The sequence below is a fragment of the Odocoileus virginianus genome, chromosome 3 (assembly GCF_023699985.2).
Source record: "Odocoileus virginianus isolate 20LAN1187 ecotype Illinois chromosome 3, Ovbor_1.2, whole genome shotgun sequence".
In the NCBI taxonomy this organism is placed as follows: domain Eukaryota; kingdom Metazoa; phylum Chordata; class Mammalia; order Artiodactyla; family Cervidae; genus Odocoileus; species Odocoileus virginianus.
This window is the reverse complement of record NC_069676.1, coordinates 75805816-75828273: the sequence shown is the minus strand read 5'-3', so window position 1 is coordinate 75828273 and position 22458 is coordinate 75805816. Positions and strand designations below refer to the sequence as shown.

The following is a 22458-nucleotide window of genomic DNA, read 5'->3' as shown; positions in this document are numbered from 1 at the left end:
AACAAACTTTTCTCCTTGACAGTTCAATGCTATATTATTTACTGATAGTAAACATGGAACATAGTTTTGGCAAGCTATGTTCTTCATACCCTAATTAAAAGCATTCCTTATCCCCATTGCTAACTTTTTTTAAAAACAAGGCTAGGAATTCTGTCTCAGGTTGATAAAGGCTAAATTTTATGAATGCTTAAGTGGACCCACTAGCATTCAGAAAGAAATTAAGGTAGGACCACACCTACACAGTAAAGGAAAATAAAGGAAAAATGAGAAGTCAAATGTAAAAAACAAAATTTTAATAATAAATTGATTAAAACAAAATATAAACAATTATGTAAGCACTGGCAGAATAAGGAGAGATATTTCTACATATAAAAATAATGGAATGTTCCGGTAAGTATGGAGAACTTACTTGATCTAGGGAGCATACTAAAAATACAAAGAAATAGTGATTAAAATATAATCAAAAATGTTTTTTCAAGAGTCAAAAAAAAAAAAAAAAAAGAAATCCCCAAGAAGCAAAACCAATATGAAAACAGCTGCAAATGGGAGATGACACCATAAAGGACCATGCAGACAGCAGGGTGTGAAGTTCCCACACACCTCCAGTAGGAGTTCCAGGAGAGTGTAGAAGAGAGGCAGTATTTAAAAAGGCAAGGGCCAAGAGGAATGATAAAAAGAACAGCTTCCATCTACACAGAGCCTTCTGTGCTGGCACTGTTTCAAGCACTTTATATTAACCTTTTTTTTTTTTTTTGGTCTTAAAACAGTGTTTTAATAAATAAACAGTATCTCCTACAAAGTTATTTGCATATACATAGGTTATCCTAATTTTAGGGTTACTGTTCTAGGCAACCATTAATTCTGCTGTGACAGCCTGACTGCCACTACTCTGAGCTAATACAGCTCAAGCAGGATAATGTCCCATCTGACAACATAGTTGTTTGGTTACTCAGTTATGTCCAACTCTTTGTGACACCGTGGACTGTATTCCACCAGGCTCCTCTGTCCATGAAATTTTCCAGGCAAGATTACTGGAGAGGGTTGCCATTTCCTTCTTCAGACAATATAGTGAAAGTGAAAGTGAAGTCGCTCAGTCGTGTCTGACTCTTTGCGAACCCATGGACTTCAGTCTACCAGGCTCCTCCCTCCATGGGATTTTCCAGGCAAGAAGACTGGAGTGGGTTGCCATTTCCTTCTCCAGGGTATATTAACTTTTTATATTTACTCTTCACAACAATCCTGAGAGGTACACGCTCTTACTTTCTCTGTTTGAAAGAAACGGAAACTGAAGGCAACAGAACTGGGTGACTCACCCAAAGTCACTAACGGGAAAGTCCACATGTTCAACCCAAACCCTGTGTCACGAGAATCACACTGTTTCACTGTTGGACATCTGAATGTCTATTACTCCATTCTGACCATAGACATAGATCAGCTTTAGACTGAACAGAAGTGAAAGTGAAGTCGCTCAGTCGTGTCCGACTCTTTGCGACCCCACGGACTGACTATAGCCCACCAGGCTCCTCCGTCCATGGGATTTTCCAGGCGAGAATACTGGAGTGGGTTGCCAAAATGTGGATTCATTGTTGACTATGTTTAGTCCATTATGTGAGTAAAATAAAAATTACATACGGTTAGTAAACACAGGAAAAATTACATACTCCCAATGCTAACCAGAGAAATACAAATTAAAACAAGACAAAGGCAGTTATCAAATTTGATAAAACCCACATATGACACCCAAACTATCTTTGGCTTTTGAATCTCATCTCATGAGTAAACATTTATGAATATCCTCAGGCAATGCTGCCTACCAGCAAAAAAATTCAGTTTTGGCAATGTCTTTGTGGAATGTTTGATATTTTATTGAATTCTGCCTTTATTGTTTTACAAAAATAAATGAAAATCAGAAAAACGAATGTGTTGATTCAACTGATTAACTTTAGTCTTACATCTAAATTAATCAAGTATACACTCAGGTATGAAGGAAAATTAAAATCAAAAACACAAAATATGGGAAACACGGTTTTAGAAGACTCCTAAAAGTCTTCTGAGATTTTATTAATTTTTTTAGCTTTCCAAATACAGCATTCCTTATCAGTCTACTTGTCTGACTTTTGATTATTCAAGTTTGAACACTGTCAGTAAAGGATTAAGAACAAAATAAGGGGAATTCATGCAAAATTTTAATCTAACCAATTGGCAGAAATTATTTCAATGATCACTTCCCATGATACCGAGAAAAAAAAATACATAGGAAATTTTAAGTTAAAAATTAAAAAAAGATACAAAACTGACTTTGCAACACAAATCAAAATTTATAAACAAAAAGAAAGGATATATATACACAGAAATAATATACCAAAATGTTTAACAGTAGTTATCTCTGTGTTAGAGCTTATTGTTATGTTTATGGGACTTTTATAACTCTTAACTTTTCCTGAATGAATATGGATTAGTGTTCTAATCAGAAAAACACATTATGAAAGCTACTCTGAAAGAATTTTAAGTCAAAGGAAAAAGAAACATTCAACTCAAAGAACAAAGAAACACACAGAACGTCACTGAATCACTCAGTTTGATTTTCCACCTGATCTGTCAACCTATTGAACATAAACCTTCATGTGTTCTCAGGCCTGAAGTCCAATTCCTCAGTACCTGACGTCCTCTTCACTGAGTCCCAGGCCAACTTTCCAGTCTCTTCCCACCAAACTCCTTGGGGAACAGCACAGAGTCGTCCCACCTAGGCACCTTCATGTCTGTCATGGATACACCACGCTTTGTGAATCCAGTTAGGTCTGTACCTATCTTCCTCTCCCATTGGATTACAGATGCTGCAGACACACATCACAAGCACATCTTCCTCCATAGGCCACGGTGCCTAGCACACGGACTCATCAACAAGAGGAGTGACCACAGATCTAGTAAATTCAACTATTGGACTCAGCCACAAATTGAAACTTAGAGCAAAAATAAGGCATTTCCAAAATTACATAAATTTTCTAAGAAATTATTATCTCCAGAAGATCAGCTACCAAATAATCTCATTAAGCAATACCATAACACTTTCCTTATCATATAATAGCATTAAATATCATAAACCCCTTTAAAAAGAGCAATCTCTAAAGGTCTACATTAAGGTGACATTATGGGTAATTCTGTTTCTCTTTTTTGAAATTTCCACTACTATGACGAAATATTTTCATAAATAAAAACGATTTTCAATGACTTTGATAAGCATTCACATGGGAATCAGATCTAGGTTTCAGAATCCACATTATCTTCCAGCGATGTGCCAACTCACCTCATAGCCGTGACCCGGTGGATGAGCATCTCCGTTTGCTCCGACAAATCTGACGGAAGCAGCAGCTCCACTGGCTGCAGGCACAGTATCCGAGTTTCCAGTTCTGAACGGGAAGCGGAGTCCTGGAAACTGTCGAACACAACCTCACCTGTGGCGGGCTGTACTCCCTAAAGACAAAAACATACAGGCACAGAAAATATATCTTTCCCCATTGTAACTATGGCACAGCATTAATAAACATGGAAATAGTAAAGACGACACTCATGAGTATGTACTTGAATTTCTAAAGTGTTTGAAAACCTGTCTGCTTTCCAAGACTCTTACATAAGAAATCAGATTCACCAATATTTAAACTATGCTAGCTGGGACTATAGACATCCTGAGTCCAGCCAAATCCTGGATATAAAACACAGGATGAAGTGAATATGACTAGTCACCAAACCCTCCTGAGTCTCAGGGTCCTCCTCTGTAAGTGGGAACCAGGTTACTTCCCTCACAAAGTTACTGTGAGGGTCAAATCAGAAAACAAATGAACACTTTGTAAGCTGTAAAGTGCTGTACATATAGTTGTTATTATTGCTAAAAGTAATAAGTGATATGCTCCTAGTACCCTGGCCACCAGAGGAGGAATGAGTTACTATTTTGTTATATAATGTAAATAAAAAGTATATTTTTTTGCCAAAAACAAAATCAAATATAATGAAATCTGACTAAAGCCCATGTGCACAGTCTATCCAGGGAAATAACCATGAGAACTGAAAGCCACTTGCATCACCCCAAGCCAGTAATAGCAAAGAAAACCTGGAAAAGATCACAGTTCGGAAAAGTAGAAAAAAATTAAGTCATTTACTCATAGGTCAAGAGGCGATATAGCGGTGGAGGCAAGAGTCACATAGTCTGGCTCCACAAGTCACACTCCTATTCATTACTGATAATTAAGAAAGGCCTGGGGCCAGTTACAGACTGTGTGAGCAAACAGGAGGAAAAATAACATTCCCTACACTCAAACACGGCTGGTGCAAAGTCAACTGACACAGCCTCTTCGAAAAACAGTCTGGCATTTTCTAGGAAAGTTGAAAGCATCCTGTAAAAATATCCCGTAACTCAGCAATTTCTCCCCTGAGTTAAGAAACTCAGGCACACGCGTATCAGAAGCCACGTATTAACACAAAAATGTCCACAGTGCATACTCTGTATAAGCAAAAACTGAGACGAATCCACTTGTCCCTTAATGGAAGAATGAATAAACTGTAAAATGAAATACAATGTGGCAATGCAACAAAAGAACTACTAAAGTAACACATGCAAATAAACCTCATGTACAAAACGGTAAACAAAGAAGCAAGATCCAAAAGGAGTAAACACAACATGTTTATATTAATATACTGCTTAAGGTGGTAAAATTGGATCAAAAAGGGAGGGAATTATTATCTTAAAGTCTGGATTATGGTTATCTCTGGAGGCAAGGGGCCCTTCTGTGAATGATGTTTATAGTTTCTAACCTGAGGGGCTATCTCACATTACACTGGTAATTTTTGATTTATGCATTTTTTTCTTGACTTTTTTTTTTAATCACTCATTCTTGGCTCAAGAAGTTCCTTAATTCTAGCCCATAGGCCTTCTCTAGTGGCCAGATAACTGAACTGTAACTATTCCCAATCTACAACGCAATCTACAACTGGGTTTATCTCCCAATCTACAACCAAACTTGCATAAAAGCTATTTACAGAAGTTCAAGTAATAAATGTATTGGCCAAATTCCTCTTTGTTTTTTTAATCAGAGAAATGGTCTATATCACAAAACCTGCAACATCTACTACTCCGTGTGAAATGTGACACTGAGAAGCCCACAGGCCATCTGCAGACAGAGGGTCTGGCTGCATTGGCGCCACAACAGTAAAGCCTTTGATTCCAGACTAACTCGCAGTATCCAAAGGATGACGCCTAGGTAGTGACTGGGGAGCAAGCGACACTCATCACAACAGGGAAACACCCAGCAAGAGCGGGGTTCAGGGAGACGAGATCTGTTTTAGCCACACTGAATTGGAGGGCCTTGTCCAGTGGAGAGCTGGACATGGAACACTGCTCAGTGGTTTCTGGCAGCCTGGATGGGAGGGGAGTTTGAGAGAGGATGGACATGTGGATGTGTACATGCAGGGCTGAGGCTCTCTACTGTTCACCCGAAATGATCACAACACAGCTATACCCCAACGCAGAATACAAAGCTAAAAATAAATAAATAAATAAAAAGAGTAAGTCCCAAGAAAATGACTGAGATGGAAACTATCGATTCTCATTTCTCACATGTCAGTTCATACACTATGTTCACTTTGGCAAGATGCCAAAGAGTATTTCTAAAAGCATGAAATAGGAGTTGTATATACAATCAGCTCTGCTCCTTAGACTGAGTTCCAGGTAAATATAAAATAGCACATTACATCTGTTAAAACTAAAAAGCAAATAACTTTACTATTTGTAGATAGGTTCAACTGCCTGCAGCTAGATAAAAAGTGCTTCTCAAGGATAAAAAAAATACAATCATTTAGAGTCCCCAATAGTAACACTAACTCCCAGAGAGAATGGCTTACTTTTAAGCAAACATCAAAGTTAGTACCAAGTTATGCAGTCAAAATGAGGTATCAAAAGGTATTTTGGAGACATTTGGGCTGTAAGAATTTTTACAAGTTATGCAGTCAAAATGAGGTATCAAAAGGTATTTTGGAGACATTTGGGCTGTAAGAATTTTTACTAACATTGTAGCTGGTTGCAAAAGTTTAAAAATATAAAGAGAATGGGTTACTACTTAGGCAAGGAGTCCTGCTTCTGCTTAACAGAACAATGGAGTCTAATAGTAGTTCCAAGAGGCCCTTAAGTCTAAGATTTTAAGCAGAGTCCAAATAGGTCTCTAAATGGGCAAATCTGCTCACAAACTGCCAGAAGGCAAGATCAATAAAACTACAATTCACAAACTATACTCACCTGGAAGACTGGTTATAAATATTGCTAATGTTTATTTTTTTTTCCATTTATTTTTATTAGTTGGAGGCTAATTACTTTACAATATTGTAGTGGTTTTTGCCATACATTAAAAATGGAGTTTTGAATTGGCCAGTTATAACCCTTAACTACTCTTTCCTCTAAAACTAGATATGACAAACCCATAATTGTTTGCCTTTAACTTCAAATCTAGAGGAAATTTGTAAAGCCCTTTGTTATCCATGCATGTGTTGACTTAAATGTTTTATTCTGCTATCTGAACAGTGTTTGCATACATGCCTGTCACTGTGTCTATCTTCAACCCTAAACTACTAGAGCACATAGAAAACTTCTTGGATCCCTCCAAAACACAGAGTGCCAAACAATCATGTAAGATTTATATTTTAACACATAAAATTAGGAGGGAAATGTTTTTCTAGTACAATTACTTGAAGACACAACCCATCAAATAGCCTCATTATAAACCATACATGATTTATCATATTTAAAGATACCATGAACATATCATTTGTTCTTCACCTACAAAGTACTTACCACAACTCCAATGGAAACGCTCCCCTTTTTTTTGTCTTTAACGTTTTCTTTGTTTTCACAGATACACAGAAGATAGCTGGTAGAAGTATCAGTCATTACCTCATCGACATTTACAGCATCATCCAGCTTGACTAAAGGATTCACATGTAATAATTATTAAGGAAAAACAAATGCTACAGTCCCATGAGCTTTTCCTCCTTAAAATAACAGTTAATTTTCCTGGACATTTTTGCTCTATACAAAATCTTCCATACAGCATTCATTCTTCTGATTTACACTGATCATAGTTACAATGCCATATCTTCCCTAAGATATAAGATTCATTAGAACAGACAACTATTATCCTCTCACTTCCAAAAGGCCTGGAATATACCTCAAATCCTATGGAAGCCCAAACATAATCCTTGAATCCTTAGCAATCCCATAAAGCTTAATTCCCCAAGTCACAGCATGAGTACACTAAAATAGTGTAAATCACTTCCCCTTGCTAAAGTGCCTAACACCTCTCAGACATAGCAAGAGAATTTTTTTAAAAACATGAGAAAACCAAAAAAGAAAATAGAAACATATGTGTGTGTGTGTGTGTGTGTGTGTGTGTGTGTCTGTGCACACGTGTGCATAATAAGTCTATTAAATAAATTCTCAGGGATGAAAGCTGTTTTTGGACATAGTCAGTCTGGGAACATTCACTTTGGGCATCAGCTGATAAGAGAGTAAAAGAGAAGCGGGAAGGGGTGCTGTTTTAGAAGCAGGCTTTAAAAAAAGATTCAAGTTTGGGCAAAAGAAACAACAGAATTACCAAGTTCTTACAGCCTGATCAGCTTAGAACAATACAGAGCCGTTAATAGTTTGGGGTTCATTCTGAGTGTAAAACTGTTCCCTATTCATGGTATTAACAGAAAAAAACAGCTTTCAGGGTGTGGGTAGAAGCTCCATAGGACTCTAAATAAGCAGATCTGTAATAAAAATAACAGAAATACTACTGTCACACAGTCACTTAAGACTTTATCCCTACATTCTTTTATTCTGAGAGACCTGACCCCATCCCACAGTAAACAAAGTGCTTCCTTATCATATTTTATATGTAATTATTCAGTTTTTTAAGTTGACAAAATTTTATGACTCTGCTGTTAAAATGATTTGGCTTCAAGTAACTCATTGAACTGATAAATGACCAAAAACTGGGGAGCAGTCACTGTATAGACTGAAGATTCTTACAAAGTGAGAAAGCTTACAATCCATTTTCAAAAGTAGTACAATTCTTACGACACTAACAGTTAATGAAGATGACCACTATTATCTTTTATAAGCAGTCAACTGTGTGTTAACTTTGTAGTTTTCACACCGTGACGTTAGTACGTTATTTTGTAGGTCTCACTTAGGAAGATGTACAGGACTTTGTAAGCCTAAGCAGCCAATCACTGACAACACAGGCCGTGGGAAGATGTAATTTCACATCAGTTGCTGACTTGCGGTCATCATTCACCATGCTCTCTTTCTTTCTCTTAAAATATGATGACCTCTTCTTTAACTGTGGCATTTGAAAAAATGCCTCTTTCTAGCCAAAGCCAACCCTTCTCTCTTCAGTTATCACACTAATTAGAGGTCCAAGTAACCATACTGCCTCATCTCATCAAAAAGGTACCCAATCACAGTTTGGAATGGACATGTACAGACTGCTATATCTAAAATGGATAACCAATGAGGACCTATGGTATCGGGCCCCTGGAACTCAGCTCAGTGTTATGTGGCAGCCTGGATGGGAGGGGAGTTTGGGGGAGAACAGACACATGTATATACATGGCTAAGTCCCTTGGCTGTTCACCTGAAACTACCACAACACTGCTAATCAGCTACATCCCAATACAAAATACAAAGTTTATTTTTTAAAAAAGTACCCAATCAAAGAACAGTTTTTAAAAATGTTATTTAAAACAAACACCTTGTAACATTTAAGAAAAAAATTCCTACTCAAAAAGGATATCTTCTCCAATAAGTGTAGATTTTGTATAAAGAGCAGTCAGTTTCCGGGAAAAGAGTGAACTTTTGTTGTCCCCAATAGCCTTTAAAGCAGCTGTTTCAGTTTGCTTCACAACTCCCACCTTCAACAAAAGTAATAAACACTGCATGTTAAATATGATGGAAAACTTGTTAAGATGACATTATTTCTAGTTTAGAAGTTTAATTTTGAAACATTTAAAATAAACAAACTAGTCCACAATGTCCAGATGTAGGACTTAGGTTTAAGTAGTAAGTAATACAAGGACCTTGCAAGTGTGGATAAATCACTAAGAAACACTCCAACACACGGTTTAAAATTTTTTTTACCCTAAATATCTAATATGTTAAAAACTCATGAAGATAAAGTGCTAATAATTACGACAAACTTTAATTTCTCCAAAATGCCCAATTCCAAAACCAATTACAGCCTCCCACCTTAGAAATGCCTCCCTCTCCAGAAGAGACTCCAACCCCCTTTTCCCACAAATTGAAGCCAAAGCGGACCTTATATCCTTTGGCCACAAGGCGGCGTACGTGAACGAACAGTCGGTGAGTAGGTATGCTTGCTGTCATAAAGTTGTGATCTAAATGGCAATAGATATTGAGCTCCCGGGCGGCAATCTAAAAGAAATTTTTAAAGAAAATATCAGTAAGTTTCTATTTCAAGATTCCCTGTGTGGTGTTTGTCCACTTTGTTAAAAATCCATCCAGGTATAAATCTAGGATTTGTGCACTTCTCCAAGTGGTATGTCAATAAAACATTTAAAAGACATTCCCTGTGCAGAAGCCTATGGTTTCATCTTTTTTCAACAGTGTCCATGGCCTCAAGGCCAACATCTATATCTATAAACAACTTGGAAAAATATGACATGTTTTCTTTTACGTCCTTAGATGTACCAAAACCTTAAAGTGCTGAACTTTCCCTGTGCAAAACAGTATAAGGGTATAATGCAATAAGAATTTGCTACTTAGCATGTGCAAATAACTGAAAATTAGGAGATACGACACAGTGTACATAAATGATAAACCTCCCTGGACAGAGGGCATCTTTGAGGAAGTGAAAAGAAAACCCCATGGTCTGGTTAGCTAATCAATGGCACGCAAGTGATAGGAATGTGGAATCCTGTAGCACCACCTGATTCCCTACTTTTTTCTACGAAGCATCATGGCAGACTTCCCTGGTGGTCCAGTGGTTGAGGGTCCTCCTGCCAAAGCAGGGGACCTGGGTTTGATCCCTGGTCTGGGAAGATTCCACATGCCATGGGGCAGCTATGCCCAGGCACCACAACTACTGAGCTTGTGCTCTAGGGCCTAGAGGTCAGAACTACTGAGCCCACATGCTCCAACTACTGAAGCCTGCTTGCCTAGAGCCCGTGCTATGCAAGAGAAGCCACTGCAATGAGAAGCTTGTGCATCTCAACAAAGAGCAACCGAACTTAGACTAAGACAGCAAAATGACTGATATACAAAGACCTGTAGGACTTCACACACCTGTCGGTAGGCCAGCAGAGTTAATGTGCTCATCTAAGAAAACTCATAAAGTAAAGGTAAAGAGAGGAATATCATACATCTCAATTTTTTTTTGGTGTGAGTCTTCATTAGGAATACTCACATGATTATGATTCATTAACTATTTGGTTCATCCACAATTAACTTTTGACAGATGAAAGACACTAAGTAAGCAGCATGGAGAATAATTATGAACATTCCAATCAGAACCACTCACTTTCTTCTCCACAAATTTAGCATCCACCAACTTTGCTTCTGTTTATATGCAGTGTTTACTTTAAATGAAAGCTTTAAATGGGGCTTCCCTGGTGGCTCAGGGGTAAAGAATCTACCTGCAATGCAGGAGACCCCAGTTCGATTCCTGGGTCAGGAAGATCCTCTGGAGAAGGGATAGGCTACCCACGCCAGTATTCTTGGGCCTCCCTGGAGGCCCAGCTGGTAAAGAATCCGCCTGCAATGTGGCAGACCTGGGTCCGATCCCTGGGTTGGGAAGATCCCCTAGAGAAGGCAACAGCTACCCACTCCAGTATTCTGGCCTGGAGAATTCCATTGACTCTATAGTCCATGGGATCACAAAAAGCTGGACACGACTGAGTAACTTTCACTTTTCTTAAATGAAAGCATATTTAAAAGGCAACTGATTACATTAGCTTTTTCATCAGGTCAGAAAGCGAAACGAAAACACTGGAAAATATTTAAGGCTGGACAAGAAAATCATGAAATAATGCCTAAGAAAACAACTTACCTCTGCATCTTCCCCAAAGAATCTATACTTATATCCACATTCGACACACAAAATTGCATCTTTCTGCTGCTGCTTCATTTCTAAGTATTGTAATTCTAAGGGTGTGTAGATGCTTTTAGTCCGTTTATTAGATGGTTTAGAATCAGATGTTTTCTGTAGGTTTTCATAACTCCTTTGTGATGTCTTGTCCTGGCAACCGAAAGATTTTTATAGTTTAAAAAGTATTAACCATAATAATAGTTTAAGAGAGAATGTAAATTTGGCACAAAGCTAATAATTGGTGAATCCAGGTGAAAGGTTTACAGGAGTGTATTGTACATTTAGGCAAATTTTCTTGCACATTTGGAATTCTTTCAAAGTAAATGACTTTAAAAAATTGAGTCAAACTGAACTACTACTTAATATCTTAAGCAAATTTTGAAAGCCTAAAATAAAAAAATGTCATATATGTTTTTTTTCCAGCCAGTTCATGAATCTGGACTTTGCAGAAAGGAGTGTGAACTTCTGAAAATCACATACAAAATTGTGTTGGTCTGAGTATTCTTCTGAGTAAAGAGTCCATAGTTTGATTAGATTTAAATGACTCAAAAAAAAAAAAAAGTAAAGGACTATTTCTTTAATTCAGTAGTTCTCAACCATGGCTACATATTAAAATGAGAGCTTTTAAATGATACCCAAGTTCAGTTTTTCATGAACACTAAACATGATTCTGAGAAAGGGTTCTGATGATTTTTTTTTTGAAAGTTCTGTTCTCCGGGTGATTCTTTTTTTTTAACTGACATATAGCTGACAGACAATACCATGTTAGTTTCAGGTGTGAAACATGGTGATCTTACAAGCAAATACATTATGAAATGATCACAAGTCCCATAATCAATTGTCACTATACAAAATTATTACAGTAAGGTGATCTTATTTAAAGCTGGGCTTCACCACTAATTCTGAATTATAGATTTCAACAATGGATCAAGAATTAAATTCCCTGATTTTGCAATGGTGAAAAACACTAATAGTCACAAGACAGTAGAAGAAGTAAGGAACCCATATGTATTTAGCTAACTTTTCTATTTATTGTATCAGCCAAGCTTTCAACTGAAAACCTCAAAACATCTCTATAAATTATTTACCATGATTTTCTAGACTAATCATGGAAACTATAAGAAGGACTATAAGAAACTGTGCTTCTATTAATTATTAATAAAGAATTACCCCCAAATTAGTGACTCCTAACCTAGGCTGTATATCAGAATCAGCTGGGAGGTTTTATTCTGTGTTGTTTTAATAAAACCAATCTATCCCACCATAAAAGTAAATCAGAATCTCCAGGAATTTAAAAAAAAAAAATCTAAGAGGCAGAAGCTCCCTCAGCTAATTTGGATGATCAGCCAGGTTTGGGAACCTATATCCTGGGTGAACCCACAGAACCTAATGGTACTTGAGAACCTACCATTCTAAGTTAAGTGGATATCCATCCATACAAGAGTCACATACCTTTTGGCTAGTTTGGGATTTGGAATCTTCAGAAGAAACTGCATTCTTTGCACGTAGAAGATCAATATCCTCAAAATCAGTACATTTTGGCAGAACTGCAAACTTCTTCTGAAGAGGTTCTGTCTGGACTCTATTTTGAGGAAGGGCAGAATCGCAGCAGAATTCTTTCAGTTTTTCCAGAGACTTTAAAACAGTCCTGGTCCTCAGATGTTTCTTGGGCTCTTAGAAAATCAGACGAAAACATAACAATAGTATTTTGTCTCATTATGTCAATTCATACTCAGTATAGGATTTTTACAGAAGGATCTTCTCAGTTAAGGCAATGAATCTAACTATAATGTGATAAAGAAATAAAGAAATCTTGGGCTCAGGTTGAAGATTGCATAATGAAACACACATCTAATTTCACTTCATCCTGAACCTTATTAAAAACTACAATACAGCAGAGAGAAGAAGAGATGACAACTGCAACAAAATATCTCAAACTAGAAGGAAAAATGGATGAGCAATAACCAATTTAGTATACCTGAGAGTTAAATCCTAAGTCAGTTATATACAAAACCAAGAACCAATCCTATTTACAACACAAAATGAAAGGGTCAAGAATCACTGCAAGGGTAGCTCTGGAAATGGAAAAATGGGAGGTTCTAAAACAAAGAGGACGGTGAATGGGAAGGGAGTTTGGGGGAGAATGGATAGATGTACATGTACAGCTGAGTCAATTCACTGTTCACCTAAAACTATCACAACATTGTTAACCAGTCATACTCCCATATAAAATAGTTTAACAAGTAAATAAAGTAAAATCAAATAAATAGGACTGGTTCAAAACAATTAAATCCTTAGAACCCTAGCCCCTCCAAGCTCAAAGATAGCTGTCCTCCACCTCCCTCAGAAGACGACTGGCAATTTCTCTGGAAAAGGCAAAAGGGGCACAGGTGAGATGCAGTACTGTGCCTTCGTCATAAGAATAATGGGTATAGGTTTACTGGATGCCCAGAATCCAGCCTCTTCTCACCAGCTCTCAGAACACTGGGAGCCAAAGCTCTCCCTCCAGGCAGGAGCACAGAAGACTCTGACTTTAGGAAAGTCCTAAAGATCCTGAAACCAGGAATTCACCAGGGAAACCCGAAACCCTACCCCCAGGACACCTGCCTTCCTGCCTCCATAGCTTTGTTCATGCCATTCTTTCTCCCTGAAATGTCCAGGACCCCAAATTCCACATGTCAAATTGGACTCATTTCATCAAGACCCATCTCAAAACTACTTTTCCCATGAAACTCTGCTAATTCTCCCAGTTAAGAGTCATGTTTTCCTTCCTCTATGTTAAAATAACAAAATCACATCTTTCTACAGCCCGTACCACACTCTGCCAATTAGCTGTTATTAAGAAGCAAGCAATCCATAAAATAAGGGACATTATCACATATTGGGTATTTATAATAATACAAGCCAGAATACATTTTTTTGCCCCTAAGAGCAATAAAATTAGGCAGTTTACTTTTAAATATCAAGAAATGGGACTGCATTTATCATCTCTTAACCTTTCCCGTTAAAGCAAAACACTGAGGACAAGAGATGTGCTTTACTCATTTCTGAAAGTTTAAATCATCTCATATTCATATCAAAACTTTTTAGGTATATACTTCACCCTGTCTCCTGTTAACCTTATAGCTAGAAAAATATATATTTGAAATTTCTTTCAAATGTGTATATTCATCTTATTTACTATTACTCTCCCCTTTTCAGGATGTATACTTGAATCACTCTTCAAAAATATACTGTAAGTTTTTATATTATATAAGAACTTCTCTCCTATCTATACAAAAAAAACTTTCCCAGGGTGGGGGTGGGGTATAAGTCTTAGAGTTGTACTTATGTAAAAAAGTAGTATCTGAAACTGAAGTGTTAAAAACTGAGGTGAAGTAGCCAGGGACTCTTCTGACTACTGAATATTCTGTTCTGTTCTTCACACGATTTATGTTTTAAATAAAGTTCACATTTCAAAAATTCCATGTTTATGGCCTTATTTCCACAAACTTCAGCGTCTGTTTGGCTGGATCTGGAGCAAGGCCTTAGCACGCATGTGGTCAGACTCCTTGATGGCTGACTTTCCCATTTTCTCTTCCTTACATCCTTCCCCAGCCCCCTACCGCACTCTCACCATGGCAAGAAGATTCCCTCATGAGGCTCCATCCCTGAGTTATGCTCAACTCAGAAAGGCTTATATTGGTTCAGATATGATCCTGGATTGAACCGGTTTTTCTATATAACCTCTCTGCCACCCTTCCACATCTCTTAAAATTTGTTCTTTCCTTTTTCTGTGTAGCCATCTTTCATCCTTAAGCTAGAATGTCTTTTATGGGTGCATCTCAGCTCAAGAGACAGGAAAGAAGACATCCCACCCTTATTTAGTCATATCAAGCCATTATGATTCCTGAACTATAAAATAAGGGAAAGAACTGGTACATAAGAAATGATGCAAAGTTACAATTTTTTCCTAATGCTCCTAGGGACATCATATCTTGAGCCATTTAAAAGAAAACCAGGAGGAAATATGAACATGTTTATCTGTGGGAAGAATGAAGCTTACAGGGGAAAGCCAAAATCTTTCATTGCCTTTCTCACAGACATCTAAGAGAGATATTTACACCTTCTAAGGAAGGACTGATGCTGAAGCTGAAATTCCAATACTTTGGCCACCTCATGCGAAGAGTTGACTCATTGGAAAAGACCCTGATGCTGGGAGGGATTGAGGGAAGAAGGAGAAGAGGACGACAGAGGATGAGATGGCTGGATGGCATCATCGACTCGATGGACATGAGTTTGAGTAAACTCTGGGAGTTGGTGATGGACAGGGAGGCCTGGCATGCTGCGATTCATGGGGTCGCAAAGAGTCGGACACGACTGAGCGACTGAACTGAACTGAACTGAATTGAAGGCCCTCAAGGGAAAAAATTAAATGGAAGCCCTCTCAAATAAAAAGCCCCCAAGAGCTATAAAACCCTTATGCCTCAGAGGAGACATAGGAAGAGGCCCCAGTTCCTCCCTTAGGCTTGAGGAAGACTGTAACCACCGTGAAAAACCTGACTGGTCAAAAACCGAGTTCACTGTGTGTGTGCACACTTAGTCGTGTCCGACTCCTTCAACCCTATGGAGTGTAGCCTGCTCGACTCCTATGTCCATGGCATTCTCCAGGCAAGAATATGGGAGTGGGTTGCCATTCCCTTCCCCAGAGGCTCTTCTGGACCCAGCCATCAAACCCACATCTTGTGTGTCTCCTGCACTGACAAGCGGATTCTACACCACCTGAGCCACCAAGGAAGCCCCTGAGTACAGGGTGTGTGTGAAAGTCACTCAGTCATGTCCAACTCTTTGCGACTGTATAGTCCATGGGATTCTCCGGGCCAGAACACTGGAGTGGGTAGCCGTTCCCTTCTCCAGGGGATCTTCCCAACACAGGGATCAAACCCAGGTCTCCCACATTGCAGGTGAGTACAGTGTACTATGAAAATTAAAAGGAAAATGGAATTGGGAGGCCAGCAGGGGGAGCTCTCCTGCACACACAGTGTCAATACAGATCCCAACAGGAAGAGACTTACCTTGCATCTCCTACCGGAGTGATCAGCTTTACTACTACCAGAAGGAGGAAGATTTTCTCCTAGCCTGACAACAGTTCAACCAATGAGAGACTGTCACAACTCAGCCGAAGAAAACCCTCTATATTCTGAACTCCCAATTTCCTCTAGTCAAATTTCTGTTTATAACAAACCCTCCCAACTTCCCCTTCTCCTTTATAAAGAATTTTCTCTCCTTTGCTTTGCCAGACTTGCATGCTATTTGCTATAGCTGCATGTCCTGTATTCTCTGCTGCCCCCAGATAAAGACATTTTGCTGGTAAAATAATTGGGTTGTTTTTACTGTTTTAAGTTAACAGTACCCAAACAAACCTTAGCAATCTTTATATTCTGCTCCTATATTTAAAACTTCACTTATACTATCTCATTTTCTGAAGATGCCATGAAATGAGCCATCAAACTGGCACAATGTGAGATTAAGACTTGGCAGCATTATCACTAGTCTCTGAGCCCTTAAGAGGATATACCCTAGAAATAAGGCCACTGGTTGCTGTCCCAAGACGTTAAATAGACCAAAAATTCCTTACTAAAAATCTTTCACTGAAATTAACACTTTCACTGTTCGAGCTTTAAATTTTGTGTGCCATAAAATGGAAATACATAATAGGTACTTTCCTCAAGACCACTCCTCTACACTTAGGTTATGAATGATCAAGGAGGAAGGAGAATTATCATATTTTAAATGAAGAATTTTAATCTAGAAGGAAGCATAGAGTAGATGCTAAAATATAAATACGCCATTATAAATATATTTTTAAAAATCTGTACAAGAACCTGTTTTACAGATAAAATAATTCATCATCTTAAAAAAAGGAAAAAAAGAAAAACCTTTGTAATATTACAAACATATTTTACGTTGGTTAAATTAAACACAATGTTCAGGCAAAACCAATCTACACTGAAGTCAGGATAACAGTTATCCTGGGTCGGGGGAAGGGGTTGCAATGGGAGGGAGCACAGATTTCTGGGAGTCCTAGTAATACAGTTTCTTGATCTAAGAGATAGTTACAGAGGTGACTTCAGTTTGTGAAATTTATCAAGCTTATAATTCTCTACATATCTTAAACATCTATGAGGAATTAAAAACAACAACAAATCCATGTTCATAGATCCCAGGTGTCAGAATCATCTGGAAAGACAACCTACAGCCAATGTTTGAGTGTTTAAGCTGAAAATAAGATATTTAAACTTAGGCAGATAAAAAATAATATACAAGTAGGATAAGGTCTTAAAAAGAAAAACAAACAAATTTAAGAGCCAGTTTCAAATCTTGTCTAACAGTAGAAACCCAGGTAAGCAGCAGAACTTTCTCTTAATTTAAAAAACTTATTTTTTAATCTCAGTGCCTTTGTTTTAAATATTCATTCCAAACTGAGACATGTTGTTTTAAACTTCTAAAGGTGATTTCTTTTTTAATAGTATAAAATAAAAATGGAAAGTTCATTGGACAAAATTTTTTACCTTCTATAATAAGTATAGTCATTATAGAATACAAAAATGGGAATTTGGGGAATGGTATATTTAATTCCATGGACAAATTTGATTTTTTTCATTAAAGCTAAGTAGCTTTATCCTAAGCCATAAAAAAAAAAAAAAAAAAGAAAGAATGCCATTAGCAGCAACATGGGTGGAGTTTGATTATCATACTGACGAAGAAAGCCAGAAAAAGACACATATCATATGATATCACTTACATGTGGGATCTAAAATATGATACAAATGAATTTATTTACAAAAAAAGAAACAAGACTCACAGACATAAACTTATGGTTACCAAAGGAGAGGTGGGGTGGATAAATCAGGAGTCTGGGATTAGCAGATATAAACTACTATATATGTATATATAGAGAGAGATAGATAAATAAAATAGATAAATAACAAGGACCTACTGTATAGCAAGGCAACTATACTCAATATTATATAATAACCTATAAGGAAAAGAAATCTGAAATATATATAGGCATATACATATATAAACAACTGAATCACTTTGCTGTACACCAAAATCTAGCACAACACTGTAAATCAATTATGCTTTGATTTAAAACATGTTACTTAAAAAATTTTTTTGATTAAGTAGCTTTAACTTTAGGATATTAGTGTGTAATAATTATAAATACTGGTTGATGTCTTTTATAAAATGGTTCAAGGATAACCTGGCAATTACATGAATATAAAGCAAATTTCAATTAGAGCTTTCTGGGTACCATTTAAAGGCATAATATATGACACATTTTCCAGGTCTTTTTTTAATTGTACATTATTTTTATATACTCTAGTTATATTTTATTTTATCCTTAATTGATTTTGTAAAGTCCAAATTCATATAGTATTAAGATAATGGGTATCTGTATTTTTCAAAATGCTTTTAAGACAGAGTTCTACACTATGTTTATCTGTAATTAAAATAATATTAATAACAAAAAGTAAGTCTGAATTTGGGGAGATTTTATTTATTAAAGGTAGCCAGACATGTATATACCACTGAACTGTACACTTTAAAATGGCTAAGATATAAATTTCACCATATAAAATAAAAGTTTTGGTTAAAATTTAAACAAATTCTCTGTTATGAAATAACATAAAATTAAATCACAAGAAGATGAACAGCAAGAAATTAAATCAAAAAACTTTTGAAAGGGGTACAACATACAAAAAGGTCACATACTCTATGATTCTATTTATATGAAATGTTCAGAATAGGCAAATCGATAGACAAAAAATAGATTCGTGCTTAACTTAGGCCTGAAGGGGTGCTGTTGGGGGAAAATGGGAAATGACTGCTAACAGGTACTGAGTTTCCTTTGAGGGTGATGAAAATGTTCTAAAATTGACTTTAATGAGGGCTGCACAATTCTGCGCATATACTAAAAGCCATTAAACTGTACATGCTAAATAGGTAAACTGTATAACCTGCAATTATATCTTAATAATTCTGATATTTAAAAAAAAAATTAGGTGGAGTAATCACCCAGCTTTTGACTGGTGAAAACTCTTTCTTCTTCCTGAGAGCAATGTTTACCAAGTAACAAAGGTTTTATATCATAACATTCCAAGTCTGATGTCCCATTTCTACCTCATCTCTCCTGGGTGCCAGGGTAAGTCACTGAAGTGTGGTAACCCTCATACCTCACATATTACCCATCTCTTCTTCTATTAAAGGAGAATAACAAGGGTTGTTGGGAAGAATAAAATAACTACAAAAGGCCTCCAGAACAACGGCAGGCAAACAGATGCTGTTCATTAACAGCTTGAAGACTTTACTGAAAAACTACGTAGATCAGGTCTATGCAAAGTAATAAAGCAAAGAAAAGACAGCCCTGGAAAATGCAAACTCTAAGTCATGCCTCCAGTCACAGCCCATTCAGGTCAGAGGAGGAAAAGAGTATCATCAGACCTATCCTTCACTTTAATCATGCCTCTCCATTGCTACAGTTATTTCATACACAAATTCAAATTTTACTTCTTAATCCACCAAACTGAAACTTTTCTTTTTTTCTTTTGACTCATTTCCTTTGGGCGTCCCTGGTGACTCATGGTTTAGAATCTGCCGGCAGTGCAGGAGACCTGGGTTCAATCTCTGGGTTGGGAAGATCCCCTGGAGAAGGCAATGGCATCCCACTCCAGTATTCTTGCCTGGAGAATTCCATGGACAGAAGGGCCTGGCAGGCTATAGCCCATGGGGTCACAAAGAGTCGGACACAACTGAGTGACTTTCACTTCACTTCACTTCATTTTCTTTACCTAATTTCAGAAGAATAATGAAGAAAGAAGCATTCTCTATCCTCTCCTATCACAAACTGTCTGAGGCCAATTAACTAAAGAAAAATTTGCTCAACTATCTGTATCCAATACCTCCGCTAGAAATCCAGGAGCTCAGGAATGGTGGTTTTACCCAAAATCTTTTCACATACAGAAGAAACAGCTCCATGATTAAAAAGGACAGGATAGATCTACACATCCTAACACTGAATATTGTCCAAAATGTTCTAAGAGGGGGGGAAAAGTCACAAGTTAGTATATATTGTATAATACAATTTATGAAAAATTATTAGTTAACTAATTTGTGGTATGTGTTTATACATACAGATGTACATAAGTAGAAAAATCTGGAAGAATATACAGCATCTCCAAAAATCAGCACTAGGCCTTACTGAAAGAAAGACTATGAGGTCTTTGACTGTCTACCTTCTACGTTTCTGAATTGTTTGAAAATTCTATAACAAGAATGTTTTACTTTTATAATCAAGACCAAAATTTGCTAAAGGGAATAAAAGAGAAAACTGAAAGAACTACAGCCAAATTGCAGAACTCCAGCTTTTATCCCTATTTCTCCAAACTTCTACCCACACACCACCACTTAAGAAGATGCCAGTCTACTCAAACATTATGGAAGCCTTTCTCCCCAAAGGAAAAAAAGTGGCCCAATTCTCCAATAGCCTCTTCTACCCTCAGAAGAACACAAGAATACCAGAGCCATGACTTGTGAGAACGAAGAAACTCCCCCAGAACTCACCAGAGTTCCCAGACATTACAGAATCACTTCCTTCTTCCTTTTCTTGGACATTCCTTGCTTTCTTTTTAACAGGTCCATCATTCTCCAGCGCTCTCTTTTTACTTCTGTCAATTTTTGCAACCTATGTTAGAAAAGGATGTGTCATCTCCAATCTCAAAATTTGATGTACGCAAAATAATTTAAACTTTACTTCTGAATGAGAGTAGGTTCTTGCCATCCACCCTTCATAGAATTGTCTACTTAGAGCTATGGGTAAACTGTTTTTACCATCATCAAAGATAAGCTGGAGGTCAGGTTATGAGCCTCGGCATCTCAAGCAGTTCTAGAATTAGAACCAAGGCGCTACTTTTCTTCACTTAATCAGCCTTGCCCTATCTCAGATTATGAATCACACTATTTACCTATGTTAAATAGAACACCTTCGAGAAAAAAACTAATATTTAGACAATTAAAGAACCGTATCATTTTTGAAATGTTAATTGTAATTTAACTGTTTCATGTTCAAACGTGGCTTATGTTTTACCACTGAAGATGCCACAAGATTATGAACTGTATGCTGGCAGAAAAACTGTCAAAAACTTAGGTCCTTCACCAAATGACCTCTGAACAGTAGGTGTAAAATAAAATCTTGGTGAATTCATGGAAATGTAGACTATGGTCAAAAAACAAAGACAGGTGAGAAACAATCCTCTATAGAAGAAATATAAATGAAGGGAACAAAATTTTGAAGCAGCAAAGCTGTCACCTGCTTTAAAACCTGGAGGGTTACTTAAAAGCCAATCTATAACTCCCTGCCACATTTTCAGTTTGACAAATGCTGTACCAGGGAGCCCCAGTGAGGGCTCACCCTTAGGCTTTCCTCTGTGGCAGTGTTTCTGGTCAAAAACAAAACAAAACTATTTTATTCAAAGGATGGCAAGCAAAGGTCCCAACGACTAGCATATCTGCATCGTCTAAAGAAACTTTATCCACTCAAATCGTGTATCAGACTTTATAATCTGAACCACAAGGGGTAGGTACAGTCACCAGGGAACCGCACCTAAGTCATGACTTTTACTGGTAATCGCCCAAAACATTGAGCAAGGCTGTTGCAACCCTAAAAACTGGAGATTTAACGCCAGTTTTCATCCGGTCACCTAACTAAACACATACAAATGAACAAGGCTCTTCTTCAACCCTCAATTCAGAAAAAAAAGGGGGAGGGGCAGGTAGAATGGAGATTAAAAGAGGTATCCTCTGACCCTACTCATCAGAATGGTAGTCAGGAGACCTGAGTTTCTGTCTCAGGGCAGCCATTAAGAGTTGGTGTGACCCTAACCTCAAAACACCTCAAGTGTGAGTGTGAAGTGAAAGTCGCTCAGTGGTGTCCGAGTCTTTGCGACCCCATGAACTTCTCCATGCAATTCTCCAGGCCAGAATACTGGAGTGGGTAGCCTTTCCCTTCTCCGGGGGATCTTCCCAACCCAGGGATCGAACCCATGCAGCATTGCAGGCAGATTCTTTAACAGCTGAGCCACAAGGGAAGCCCTGTTAGAAGGGCACCTAGGATGGAGGTGGGCCTACCTCTTCCTACCTTCTCCTTCCTGGGCCCCGCCCCTTTCCCGTCTGGCCCAGTCACCTCGCCGATTCTCGCGCACAGTCCCCGCCTCATCACGCCCCACCCACAAACGCTGCCTCCGCCCGGCTGGCCCCGCCCCCTTTCCCCGATGGCCCCGCCCTGTCC

The 22458-nt window shown here is 37.8% G+C and overlaps 1 protein-coding gene across 4 annotated transcripts in view; it reads right to left on the bottom strand.

Moving 5' to 3' along the window:
• Nucleotides 1–22458, bottom strand: part of MSH3 (mutS homolog 3) — a 169861-nt gene that overhangs the window by 147088 nt on the left and 315 nt on the right. For 2 of the 4 annotated variants that reach the window (XM_020875739.2, XM_020875740.2), the window contains exons 2-8: nucleotides 20736–20856; nucleotides 12582–12802; nucleotides 11091–11279; nucleotides 9341–9457; nucleotides 8820–8937; nucleotides 6836–6981; nucleotides 3305–3471 (exon numbers count right to left, since the gene is read on the bottom strand). In XM_020875739.2, the coding sequence (XP_020731398.2) occupies nucleotides 3305–3471; nucleotides 6836–6981; nucleotides 8820–8937; nucleotides 9341–9457; nucleotides 11091–11279; nucleotides 12582–12802; nucleotides 20736–20856 (1079 nt within the window). Of the gene's footprint in view, nucleotides 1–3304; nucleotides 3472–6835; nucleotides 6982–8819; nucleotides 8938–9340; nucleotides 9458–11090; nucleotides 11280–12581; nucleotides 12803–20735; nucleotides 20857–22298; nucleotides 22368–22458 lie in introns of those variants that run through there. The other 2 variants (XM_020875742.2, XM_020875743.2) reach the window with 2 other exon arrangements.